General features: G+C 34.7%; 1 protein-coding gene across 2 annotated transcripts; it reads left to right on the top strand.

The window, feature by feature from the left end:
* Window positions 1-253: 253 nt before the first annotated feature.
* Window positions 254-10,230, top strand: LOC132281648 (calmodulin-binding protein 60 A-like). Of its 2 annotated transcripts, none has more exons than XM_059783334.1 (7): window positions 254-519; window positions 718-796; window positions 1,809-1,861; window positions 2,122-2,603; window positions 7,502-7,662; window positions 8,395-8,607; window positions 9,001-10,230. In XM_059783334.1, the coding sequence occupies exons 1-7, from the start codon at window positions 452-454 to the stop codon at window positions 9,217-9,219; spliced, it is 1,275 nt and encodes a 424-aa protein (XP_059639317.1). In that variant the 5' UTR covers window positions 254-451; the 3' UTR covers window positions 9,220-10,230. The 2 variants fall into 2 exon arrangements, with proteins under 2 accessions (XP_059639317.1, XP_059639316.1); XM_059783333.1 differs by having other exon boundaries at window positions 260-519; window positions 8,692-10,230.
* The last annotated feature ends 2,835 nt before the right edge of the window (window positions 10,231-13,065 follow it).

The raw sequence follows: 13,065 nt of genomic DNA, 5'->3' as shown, positions 1-13,065 counted from the left end.
ACAATTTTTTTACATGGAATCGATTCAACAACCGAAAATATTTATAGCTCGTGAGATTTTCTTAGCCATTTTTAATAAGCTCAAAATGATGCAATTCACATCCGATTTGAGGCTGAAAATAATTAAAATAAATAAAACAAAAATGAAAAACAATAATAATAATAAACATTGACCCCAAGTCACCAAGACATCCCAACACGGGGAGTGTTGCTGGTGTGTGGTTGAGTTTCACCTTTTTCTTTCACAACGACGCGCCTTATCTGGGCCCCTACTCCCCGTTATTGTCAATTCCCTCTCCAAAACAACGTTGGCACACAAAGCTCCAAGTTTTTGTGTAGGATTGTAGTTATAATTGATCATATATATACATACACACACATTTACATATGCTTAAGTAGATGCAATATCTGTGCAAGTTCTGTCTCTTACCAATCATTTCATTTGGTTAGAAATGGGTTTAAATCAACAGTTGGAAGATGACAACGCAGTATCTGAACTGAAAAACGACGGTTTGATAGAGTGAGACTTTTATCTCTCTCTCTTTCCTTTTCCTTTTGTTGAGATTACCATACATTGTTGAGCAAAAATTGAAAAATCAAACGAAATCTGAACTGGGTTTTGCTTATTTGGTGATAATTTTGTGTTGAAAGTAATTTGACCTTTATTGTATTAGGTTTTTGTTTTTTTGATTCGTTTGTTTTGTTCTCCGTTTTCTAGGAAGAAACTGGAGCTGATTGTGATCCGAACGGTCCGACAACTTATTGGGCCAATTCTGGAGCCTTTGATTCGTAAAGTTGTGAGTGCATTTTGGGCTATCATATATTCACATATATACTTGTATGTTTATATGTATGGATGCTTGAATATACGTGTATATGCAGGTGTGCATGATATAATTGTTAGAATCATGAAAAAAAAAAAAAAAAAAAAAAAAAAAAAATAAAAATAAAAATAGTTATCTAATTTGGCCATAAGGATTCAACTTTGATGCACAAAAACGCCACGAATTATAAACGTTAGAAAACTAGAAACCTTAGTACTTGATCATCACTAGTGAGTTTTCCCCTACGGCAAAATATTCAGTCTGTTAAAACCCCCCTCAGTAAATTGACTATTACTTGCCCTACAGAAGTCCAAACTCGATGCCATTTTTTGTTAGAAAGCTAACCAGATAGCTCTCCAACCACATATGGCTCATAAAGAAGACCGATAGTTACCATTGTCCAAACAATATCTCACTCATTTTAAATCCAAATCAGGCCAAAAAAAAAACCTAAAACGGATGCAGCTTTTGTGTTAGTGTGTATACCACACATTTGCATAGGATTTGCCCATTTTTCCTTCTTTTATAAAAATAGTATTCATTTCTAATAGTGTGCATGAATTCTGTGTTTAATACCCAAAACATATATGGTCATGATTTTCTTTTCTTTTTGTTAATTTTTGTTACACAATCATTGTTGTGCCTCATCTCAATTGTCTTGGATATAACTGCATTGCATCTTGTTTTCTACTTCTTATAAACCAACTGCTTGTGGTCCTAAAATTATCTCAATTGTCTTGGGTTTTGGTCTTCTTGGTCCTTGTAATTCTGTTTAAGATGAATGACTTGAGAATCCTTGTGCAATGGTATAGTTCTTTCACTGTAAATTAAGGCACTCCTGTCTACAAAACGAGGCAATGAACAATAGCTTTATGCAAAATTGAGAACCCACATTATTTTGCATTTTTTGGTTCTGCGGATTGTAGATCATAATCGATTGTATAGATAGTCAATAATATCTCATTGATGTTATATGTGTTTCCAGGTTAAAGAGGAAATTGAATCAGCACAAGAAACCATTTTGACTAGCTTGAAGCGGTGAGTATTATAACATCATAAATATGTGTTTTCCTTTTCTTTTCTTTTTTCTCTCCTTTTTCCCTAGTGAGTAGGTGGCAAAGTTATCATTCTTTTTTTCTTTCTTGCTTTCCTTTTTTCTATTTCTTTTTCCTTTTTCTTTATGGTAGTAGTTTATAGGTTTAACCAGCCTTTTCCCATGTTGTTGAGTCAATCGACACTCTTGTTTGTGAATGATGCATAATTGACGTATCCTTGAACTTGTTCTTTGGGAACTCCAGGAATGAGATACATCCTTCTGAGTCGAAAATCTTACAGCTATGCTTCTTAGACAAACTCTCTCTTCCAGTACTGACTGGAATCCGAATTCAAGGAGAAAAAGGCACCTCCATCAAAGTTGCTTTAGTTGATGGTTTTACAAAGGAAATTATTAACTGTGGTCCTGAAGCCTCGGCAAAGGTGGAAATAGTTGTTATTGAAGGAGATTTTGATGACGATGAAGGACATGATTGGACAATTGAAGAGTTCAACCAAAAGATTATTAGAGAAAGAAAAGGGAAAAAATCTCTTCTTATTGGAAATCCATATCTGAATATGAAAGAAGGAATTGGTACTTTAGGTGGGATTTCTTTTACACATAATTCAATATGGATGAAGAATGGTGAATTCAGGCTTGCGGCTAGAGTGGAGGATAATTTCGGTGGGACTAGAGTAAGAGAAGCAATATCAGAACCCTTCGTTCTCAAAGATCGCCGCAGTTCACGTGAGTATTCTAATCTTATTATCTGCTACTTATTTGTCAAAGGCTGACATTTCCAATTATATCTTGGGAAGAGAAAGTGGGTTCAGTGGTACTGAAAGTTTTTGTGACAATTAAATATATAACTGTTAATGTGTTTAATTCCAAATTTTTAACTGTGGTGTGTTATTAAAATTAGATATGAGTTCTAGTTATGTGTATTGCATAATATATTAGTGATGATGGGAGTGGGAATGTTAGCCACTAGCCACTTCAATTTACTTATTATTTTGTTATGTCACACTTTAAGCTTTGAAGGTGGTGATAATTTTCTTCAGTATTATTTCATCATGTTAAGAAAACTAATAATCTTGGAGCAGATTTGGGTGTTAAAGGAACAGATTTACTATGTGCTTTTACATTTTTCAATCATAAGAGAAGGTTTGCTTTTCTTTTTGTCTAATGTCCTATTCTATAAAAAAAAAATTGGTTTGTGGGGGGACACTGTGATAGAGACTGCACTGGATAAGGTCAGGTTATCTACATTGGATTGCATCAGACTCGTGTTAAATCTTGAATTGTGGTATATGTGGACCTTGTGTAGTAATTATGTTTGAGAATGCGTAGTTATAAAATAAATGGTCCGCATTCTTGCTCAATTAGTTAGTCTCACCATTGGACATAGAGACATTAAGGCAAGAGAAGAGAGTTGGAGTCCCTTCCATGTATTCTCGCAGATGATAAAAGATTTCGTGATCCACTATATGATCACTGACCATGGAAAAAATCTTTGAACCAGATTGGTGATCCAACATATCATCTAAACAGGGACTCAGAAACTTATACTATAACAGTTCCAAGCATGTTGTGTGTGTGTGCTTGACATGGGGAAAGCACTACAAAAGTTTATGAATGTTTTTCTTTTTTTCTTTTTCTGTGATCATGCAGACGTATGAGGAGGTAGGATGATGTTGAAGGCTTGTTGGTGGCTGTGGAATCTAATAGAACTGAACATAAAGGGTTAAATGCTTAATGCTTTAACTAATAAAAGGAAATTTTGGTGTACCTAAATCAATTAATGTGATATAAAATGTATATCATATTTCTTCCCCGTGGCCCGCACCTCATGGATTTGGATTTATGTATGCGTGTATTTCTGTATGTATATTTATTTTATTTATTAAATAACCTATTGAGGCAAGACGTTTTAAGGGGTTAAAAAAGTTGTTCATTTGATAATAGCATCATATTAAAGCTCTCATGTTGAGTGTCAAAATTAAATGCATTTGATCCATCCAAACGATGTTTTTTTGAATGCAAAATAGCACTATATAGTCTATAACTGCAGGTTTAAACAAATTTTTTAAAATATATATATATATATATATATATATTTGAAATTTGTAGAAAGGAGAACATTTTTCATATTATGTTGAATGCATATCAATTCATTTTCCTATCTAACAGAAAGCTATAGCTGGGAGGCGTTTATTTTATTTTATTTTATTTTCTTCTTCTTCTTCTTCTTTTCCTCCTTCTTCTTTTATTATTATTATTTATTATTATTATTATTTGTGAAAATCAGCTAGGAGGTTTTTATCTTAATCTTCTAGTTATATTGTATTGTTAACAATGTGATAAATGTAAGTGGGAATAGTGAGTCATTTAATTATTTAAATCTTTCTGAACAGAAACAGACAATGAGCTGCTCAGATAGATCTGTTGTTTTCACATCTTATAGCATCTTGTTGATGTCTGTTAGTTCCCTGAACTATGGAGTGATGAGGGAATTGTAAATGTTTTTGAATTGGTTTGAACTTATGGGGCATTAAGAACATGGTCTACACGTACTGTTCACTCTTCTTTTCTTTTTCTTTTTTTCATCAACTCCAATAAATTCAACTGTTGTATCATTTAGTTTAATATTGTATGTTAGGTGCACGAGTCATGTGTTGACATATTTCTTCTCAGAACTTGTGTTGTAATGTGACAAAAGCGTCTTGAATTGTTTGAGTATATCTGTTGAAGATAAGGCAGGCAGACACAGAATTGCAAGGAACATAGTGAAATTTGTATCCTTGATGACATATCTAGGGCAGCCAGAAACCCAGCCCATGTGTTAATTATGCAGGGCTTACACAAAGAGTCCCAACTAACCCAGTTAATCTTCTGCCCCGCCTCAGACCCACTCCACCAGAAATTAGAGAACTGGCTGCGTGCGAATAAAGTTTGAAAGAGAGGAATTTTGAAACACTGAAAAAAATAGGATGGAAGTGCAGCCCATAACAGACTTTAAAAGGATCTCTCTCCCTGCTTTCGACAACATATTGCCTTTCACGTAAAATGACCTAGACCTAATTTGACCTAGTTTGCTCTTGGTTGGGCTCATAAAATTGTTTTGTAGATGTTTTGGAAAAATGGCTTTTCAAAATTGAAGTTTTAGATATTTTTCAAACCTGGATTTTGAACTGGAGAACAATAGTCATCGATTGTCAATCGATCAATTATCTTCCAATAGTCATTGATTGAATGGTCGAGCAATCGAATTTAAGACTGAAAATTTCTTTCAAATCTAGTAAGCCTCGATCAAAGGGTTGACCAATCAAGGAGTGTCCAATAGGCTCCATCGAAGGCTCAATCGATTGAACCTAAAGGACATAATTTTCGGTAATTCCCTTAAATTACAATTTTACAAGGATACTAAAACGTACTCCTATATTAGCTATAAACTAAGTCACACGGAGCGGGAGCAGGTGCGAGAGTGGGAACACCAAAGCAGCAAAATCTAAGTCACATACAATGGCAGTAGGACTGAAAGTGCGAGCGGAGTGTGAAAATGGGAGCACGCACGGAGCGTGAGAGCAGCACCCGCTTGGATGAATTGTGTGACTTGGGTTATAAATAGTAGTTATAGTCAGTCTAGGAGTATGTGGAATGTCCTTAATCATCTAGAGAGAGAAATCCTTGTGAGAGGAGAATTCTCAATTTACTCAATCGAGGGTTTCCACAGATTCTATCATATGTGGTTGAGTGTTCATCAATCCAATCCAATTATGCCTTTCAACTATCAGAGCAGAAAAGGTGACCAATTGCTGGAGAAACAAATTCGTGACTAGCAAAGTCTGTTGACAAGAGACGGACAACCTCGAAGCTTTTCTACTCATTTTATGTCAGGAGGTAACAAGGGTTCTAGGCTGAGGGGAGTGATAATCTGATTACGATCTCTTTCTCATATTGTAAATTGTGCCTAACTGGACTAGATCTTGTGGGTTTTCCCTTTTGGGCGAGCCATGTAAAAATGTGTGTGTATCTGCTCAATTCTGCTTTATTTTCTGTTTTTTGCATGATTGTGAGTAAGATTGATGAAAATTGAAAATTAACTAAATTTTAAATGTCAATCTTCACAACAAACTAATTGAATTTAAAAAATGATCAACGGACATCTGAAGAGTTCGTTATAAGCAGTATATGACCTATTGGTGAAGATTAATGGCAAAAATCTTTAAAGATGTATGAAAGGAGGTTAGATGATGTGGGTCCACTAGGAGTATTTGGTCAGGTTGCATCATTTATGAGTTTGTTGGGCATTGTGATGCAATTAAGGAGGTTTATTTGCTTTTATGTTATTAACTCATGAGTTAGGAATTGGAAATGTTGTGAGTAATATTGATTATCTCAATTATGAGGCAAGTCCAAAAGTCATAAGTTTGTTGAGGTTTGTGGAGTCTGATCACTTTTGGGATTACAAGTCAGGTGACTTGGACCAGTCCATGATTTACGGATCGGTCCAACTGCTACTCTCAATGGAGATTTTGGCTACTGACCAAAATGGACTGGTCCAACTTTTTTGGACCAGACCAAGTTGGGAAGTGAGTTGAGAACTGTGTTTTTTGTCAAGATGGACCGGTCCATCTTTTTTGGACCGGTCCATCTTTTGGTTTTTGACTTTCCAAAAACCTAGACTTGTGGGGAAAGATTTGTTTCTTTGTTTGGGAGTATTTATACCAACCCTAATCAGACTTTAGGGTATGATGAGAGGATTGAATTGTGCCTACACAAGAGAGAGCAAGTGAGAGAGATTAAGAGGAAAATTCTCCATTGTAATCCTTCATCTTTTTCATAGTGAATTTGTCATGTGCGATTCGTGGACATAGCCATAGTTTTGGGTGGACCACGTATATCTTGTGTTGGTTGTGTGTGATTGTTCCTTTTCTTCGTGTTTTCTTGTGTGTTTTACTCCTCTAACAACGTTGGTTTTTTGGATTTCTGCTCACAACAAAGTTAACCTCCATGCAAGTGTTGAATGAATGAATAATAAATCTCTTTTGAAATTTCTTGCAAATGATTCACAAATTAGGAGGTTTGAGGCCTTCTTTAGGTGTGATGCCTAGGCTTATTGGTGTGACTCCAATAGGCTGTTGTTATTTCAAATCCTTTATCTCAGTACACATCTCAAACCAAACTGTTTGAGGATGTTCTTAAATCCTACATCACCCATTCAAAGCCCGCCCTTCTCAGCCAAAGTCACCACTTACACTCTGACATATCAAAGCCTTGGATAACAGTTTAACTTGTACGTGTTAGTTGGTATTGATAGTTACTGCTTCGGAATATCAAATGTGATATTTATTTGAATGAATGAAGTAACATGTATTACATTTTTTGTTTTTGATAAGTGAAGTGATATGTATTACTATGCACTAATGAAGTTATGCTGGAAAAAAAAAAAAATTTGATCTAGTGATAGAAATCACTAATTTCTTTAGTCTGAATTGTTTGCATAAATGGATTCTCTTGAAACTACAAAAGAATAAATTCAGGCAAAGAAGGTAAATTTTTACACATTCTAGGGTCGTGGAATAACTTTTTGATAGTTGAGATATTTAAACAAGATAACTGTAATTTCTAGTTTTTGTTTGCAGTGTACGGGAAGCACGATACTCCATCACTTCTTGATGAAGTGTGGAGATTAAAGAAGATTCGCAAAGATGGCCCTTTCCATAAGCTTTTAAGCAAGGAAAACATTACCACAGTGAAGGATTTTCTGACTCTGTTCTTTATAAACCGTCAAAGGCTCTATGATGTAATTATTGACTTATCTTTCCTCTTATATTAACCTTTGCAGTATTTGTTAGTGCTATATTCAACTTTTTACTCTGTTTTCATTGAAATTGTCCAAGGCACTACTTAATATATATTAAATGTTACTTTTTTTAATGATGAACATTTTTTCTTATTAAGGAATTGATTTATTGATAAACTTGTTTTTGTGATAATTTGTGCACTCCATCTTCATTGAGAACATTGAAAATTCACCTCCTTGTTTCTGGCTTAAAAGAATAGGTCGACAGGGACAATTTTCTTCCCACCCAAGTATGTTACCGTATAGCTTATCATTTCATGCACTTAAGACACCAAAAATATGTATTTATTTTGAACATCTATTCACATAACTTTTGTAAAATCTCAATTTTCAGCTTCCCCATTCTCCCTGCATGGGACCTGCTATTCTTTGTAGACAATGACATCCCATCTCTGTCCTTAATATATAGAGCATTGTACCATGAGTATCTTCTTAGTTGAAATTAAGATTTGAAAATCAGTGGCCAAAATGAAACCTAAATAATGATAAAATTCAAGCTGAAATTTAGGTACATTAAGTTTTTTGACCTAATGAAAGAGTTTGGCTTACATTCTAAGAGTTTCAGTATTTCTGACTCAAACTGAAGGCTGTCATCTGCATTGGAAAATAATATTATTCCAACCTCCTTTGGTGTATGAAGTTTAGCAAAATGTGTTTGTTGGATGTTTGCAGATCCTTGTTGCAGGGACTAAGAATGCAGGGACTAAGATGGTGGAGATCATGATAGATCATGCTCGGACATGTAAACTTGACGAAACGGTGCACTTGTACCGTTCCAGTTCTCAACAAGAAATTGGGTTGGTTTTCAATGTTGTGGGACAGTTGATGGGGCTACTCTTGGAATGCGAGTATATTCCTATTGATATGCTTTCTGAAACTGAAAAGGCATGTTTCTATTCTTCTATTTCTTATTTGTTTAATCTTTGTTGGAGTCACCTATAGCTGAGATATCATTGATTTTGATATCAGGCTAATGCCCACAAGTTGGTTGTTCCTGCATTTGAACACCGGGAGGATTTTGTCTCTTATGAAAATATTACTTCTCTCATCCATGCCTGTTCTGAAACTCATCCCTCAAACTCACCCAGACTGGAGAATCCTTGTGGCCATAACTCTGGGACTTGTCACATGATCAATGGAAACGGCTATATACAGCCAAGTACCTCATCTCTGGATGATTGTGGCTGCACTATTGACGATGCGAATTTTACCCTTATTGAAGAAGATGATATGAATTTAATAGTTGATCCGGACTTTGATCTATTATCCATGATTCAGGATGTTGATGTGAACGAGGGTTTGTTGTTTCTCAATAATGATCATAACCCTCAACCTGAGAACCTGGCTGTGGAATTACCTGCTGCCGAACAAAGAGCTACGAGTGGTTCCCAAATAAGATGGCTAAAGCTGTTCAGCGTGCTGCAATGGGTCAAAATCAGAAGCATTGTTAGAAGCAATCATAGCAATCATGTCCAGAAAAAGCAGAGATGCTGTTGATGGGCTATGCAGTAAATGATGTGTAAACTTCAGTTACATATATAGTACTTGTAGTTGCTGCCTGATGAAGATTGTGTGCAGATGTGCAATGAGACAAGTTGGCTAATTTTTTTAATTTACATGCAGCATGTAGTTTATGAATAGCGAACAGCCTCGCTGGTCACTATAGATGACAAAGTGCTAATTCTCTGATGTATGACATCGAGTCCATTTCTCAAACCTTCTGTGAGGATGAGCAATATTTCAATGCTGATTGTGCCCTTCAATCCCAGAATTCAAGTTTGAAGTTGCAGGTCGGTCTACAAAGTGCTGTTAATAAATTTCTATTGGCTCGTTCTATTGGACAATGTTATTCAGTATGCTGAGATAGTGAGATGGTTCTCCGTTTAGAGGGTTGTGGCAAAAAACAGACCATGTTAGAGAAATTCAGAGATGCTATTAATGGGCTATCCAAAAATATATTCCAATCACAAATGCAATGCAGCACTGGTAAGGTCTGCCTGATTGAATATCGTGTGAAGTTGTTGTGTGAGCAGAAGTTTGAGCTTTTGCTATGCAAGTACATCTGGTAGTTCATATGATGGCCTTCCTGTTACTGGATTACAGTAGATTGTAAATGTTTAGATTCTTTGCCGAATTTGTGGATTTGGTAGCCAAGGCTCAAATATGAAGCTGTAAAAGCTGTCTGCATTAAGTTCAGTAGTGACTTGGGATGTTTTAGATGAGGGGACCGGTTTCCCTCTAGCCACTGCAAAATGCAGGTTGTAGCCTTGTAGGTTAAGGTTGGCATAAGCACCTCCAAAGATTTTCCACTAGATCTTACTCTGGCCTCTTCAGATGAGCAGATTTTGGAAAATGTTGTCTTGAGAAGTCTGTTAGAAACCCAAAAATTGGTGCCAACCTAAGGTTGAAGCTACTGTGATGTTTTGCTTATATTTACTCATGTATCTTTTCATAGGATTCAAGACACTTATTAGTGGCTCTAAATCAAGCTTTGGGGACTCAAATCAACTTGCCATCTCACCATTTCATTGGATTTATATATGAGGATGCTTCTTTTAGGAGTCATTGCCTGATGTAGCCTGATGTAGTGGTAAAAGCTCAGGTTCTCGATGTGTAATGGCCCTTTCATTCTCATCATTCAGCTTCTTTGGCCATCGAGAATGAAATAAACACAATTAAATACACACTGACACAATTAAATAAACACCAAGCAAAGACTCAAGGGGGTGAATTGAGTAGTTAGGCAAACTATAGGAAATTTATTACGTAGTAATAAATTTTTATTTATATTTATAAATAAATACACACTGACACAATTAAACAAACAACAAGCAAAGACTATACTACTTAGATTCTTCGCAAATATATATATATATATACATACATATAGTGATGGATCAAAAAAATTTTGTGAGGGGGTGGCCTTTTATTTTGTCGGGGCAAACTTATATAGTAGGTCCATTTTTGTAATTTCAATGGGTTTTCTTCATAAATTTTTATAAAATAAAGTATAAAATGTAAATTAAAAAAAAAAAAAAAAAAAAAACGAAAAAGAAAAAGAAGGAATCCAATGGGGCAAATTGTAATTTTAGTGGGGGCATCTTTATAAATTTTTAAAAAATTGAGATATAAAATGAAAATATAAAAAATCCACGTCTTATGTTGGGTACATGCCTGTATATATATATCTGAACTCACAACGTCATTGTTTCGGTTAACCACCCAGCTTATTTGGGTGGGTTTACCTTGGACGCTTTCGGGCTGGGCGTTTGGCGTGACACCGGTTAACCACCCAGTTTATTTGGGTGGGTTTACCTTGGACGCTTTCGGGCTGGGCGTTTGGCGTGACACCGGATCAAAGATTAGGTATACTGTAACGGGTGGACGATTGTTTGCCCAAAAACTTTAGTTATTGGGTAGTATTACATACTCACCCATTTATATTACTTTCAGTTTTCATTCATATCTTACGTGCGACAAGTACCTCTTGTAACACTTGGCCAATAGGTTAAAGGTGAATATATTAAGTTAGCTAAAATTCCCTTTTATCAAGTACTAGTGTAGTGGTGTTCTAATATATTTAGTTAAGCTAAAATTACTTCTACGGAGGGATGGACTTACAGAGGAACTTCCATACAGGGACGGACCTACAGAGGAACGAGGGGGGCAATTGCCCCCTCAACTCTTTCTTTTTTTTTTTTTTATTTTAGCATTAAGTAGTTGTAATTTTTCTTATTTTTAGTAATACACCTTTTTTCAGTTATAAACCTTTGAAATTTTATCAGCCCCCCACCCCCCCAACCCAATAGCATGGTCCGTCCCTACTTCTATGTACCTAGGAGTATTAAGTTATTGCTATATCAACCGACATATTTTACCAACTTTAGAACTGACTGATGATGTGGTGATAAATTAGTTCAGTTTTTGTAGCACATTGAAAACCTAATTTTTAGGACAAAAATATCCTCAAAGGTACCCCTTTCTCTCTCTCTACCATTGTTCATCTTTCCTCTACCCATCCGTCTCAAACTTATTTAGTACTAGTAATAGTTTGTCTAAATTGAAAATGGCAATCAATTTTGAAGATACATGATGTATAAGATGTTGCTCCAATTACGTTCCCTTATTTGCCAATCTACGATATGTAGTCTTTCATGTGATTATAATATTTTTCATATATGTGTCACTTCTCCCTTCTTAATACAGTTCAAACTCATCAACGTAGTTTTAATATTTACAAATACATGAACCAAATTCTATTTTAACCCTTCTTTAAGCTAAAATTATATTTCCACCCCTAAAGTCTATTTTTATGCACAATTTACCTAAATAACAACTTGTAGACACTTTAGAATTTCTTCAAATAGCAATTAGAAACTGTTACATTTCTCTAGAAACCGGTAATACAACACATAGCCTTCGCCGAAGAATAGAAGAACTTAGATCTAGAATTCTTCTTATACAGAATATTCTAGAAACTAGACGACAAAGATTTTAATTAAGTATATGAGTAGAATAGAGTTTAATAACTTAAATAACTTTATAAAACGACTAGGAGAAAATCTAGATTATATTAAAACCCAAATAGACCAGAATTCTAGTCCAAATAATCTAGACAATAAGATTATATTAGTTGCTATTAAAGACATAAATAGTGATACAAAAAATATTTTAGAAAATCAAAAAATAATTATAGATTATTTAAAATCCTTAAAAATAGATATCCAAAGACTATTACAATAATTTTATGAGCACTAGTAATCCTGACTATCTAGTAGCATTAGGTGAAATTTAAAAATTGACAAAGATCCTGCAGGATTTACAAGTTTTAAAACAGACATACAATTAGCTAATATAAATATTAGACAAAACAATTTTTTAATCCAGTTATTACTCCAGTTATCTGAAAAAGTAAACAAGTTTGAAGAAAAATTAGAAGTAATACAAGAAAGTATTCCTAGAGAATCCTCTGGAGAATTATCGGAACTATCTGATAAAATAAAAGATTTAAAGTTATCAACCAATTCCTTCCCGATTAAAACCAAGGGTGTAAATCTTTTACAACCACATAGAGAATGGCCATTGTCCTTAGAAAAGCCAAAGAAATAATGAGGGTAGAAGATCTATATGATAATGAGTATGATGCTCAAAAATATATCGAAAAATGAATGAAGAAAGTATCCAATAAAGTTAATCTTTATTCTAATAATTTATTAAATTTCCAGAGCAAGATCTACAATCACCTTAGTCAGCGAAGGATAAGGGTAGTAAACAACCAAGTAATTTTAGATCTCATAACGCCAGAGGCTTGTCAAGAGCTAGAAAAAAGAAATTTAGAGCTTC

The sequence above is a fragment of the Cornus florida genome, unplaced genomic scaffold (genome assembly GCF_030987335.1).
Source record: "Cornus florida cultivar Cherokee Brave unplaced genomic scaffold, ASM3098733v1 CherokeeBrave_3.0.0_Hap2_Chr11, whole genome shotgun sequence".
Classification (NCBI taxonomy): Eukaryota; Viridiplantae; Streptophyta; class Magnoliopsida; order Cornales; family Cornaceae; genus Cornus; species Cornus florida.
Note: the sequence above shows the minus strand (reverse complement) of the source record. Positions and strands in the feature narration are given on the sequence as shown.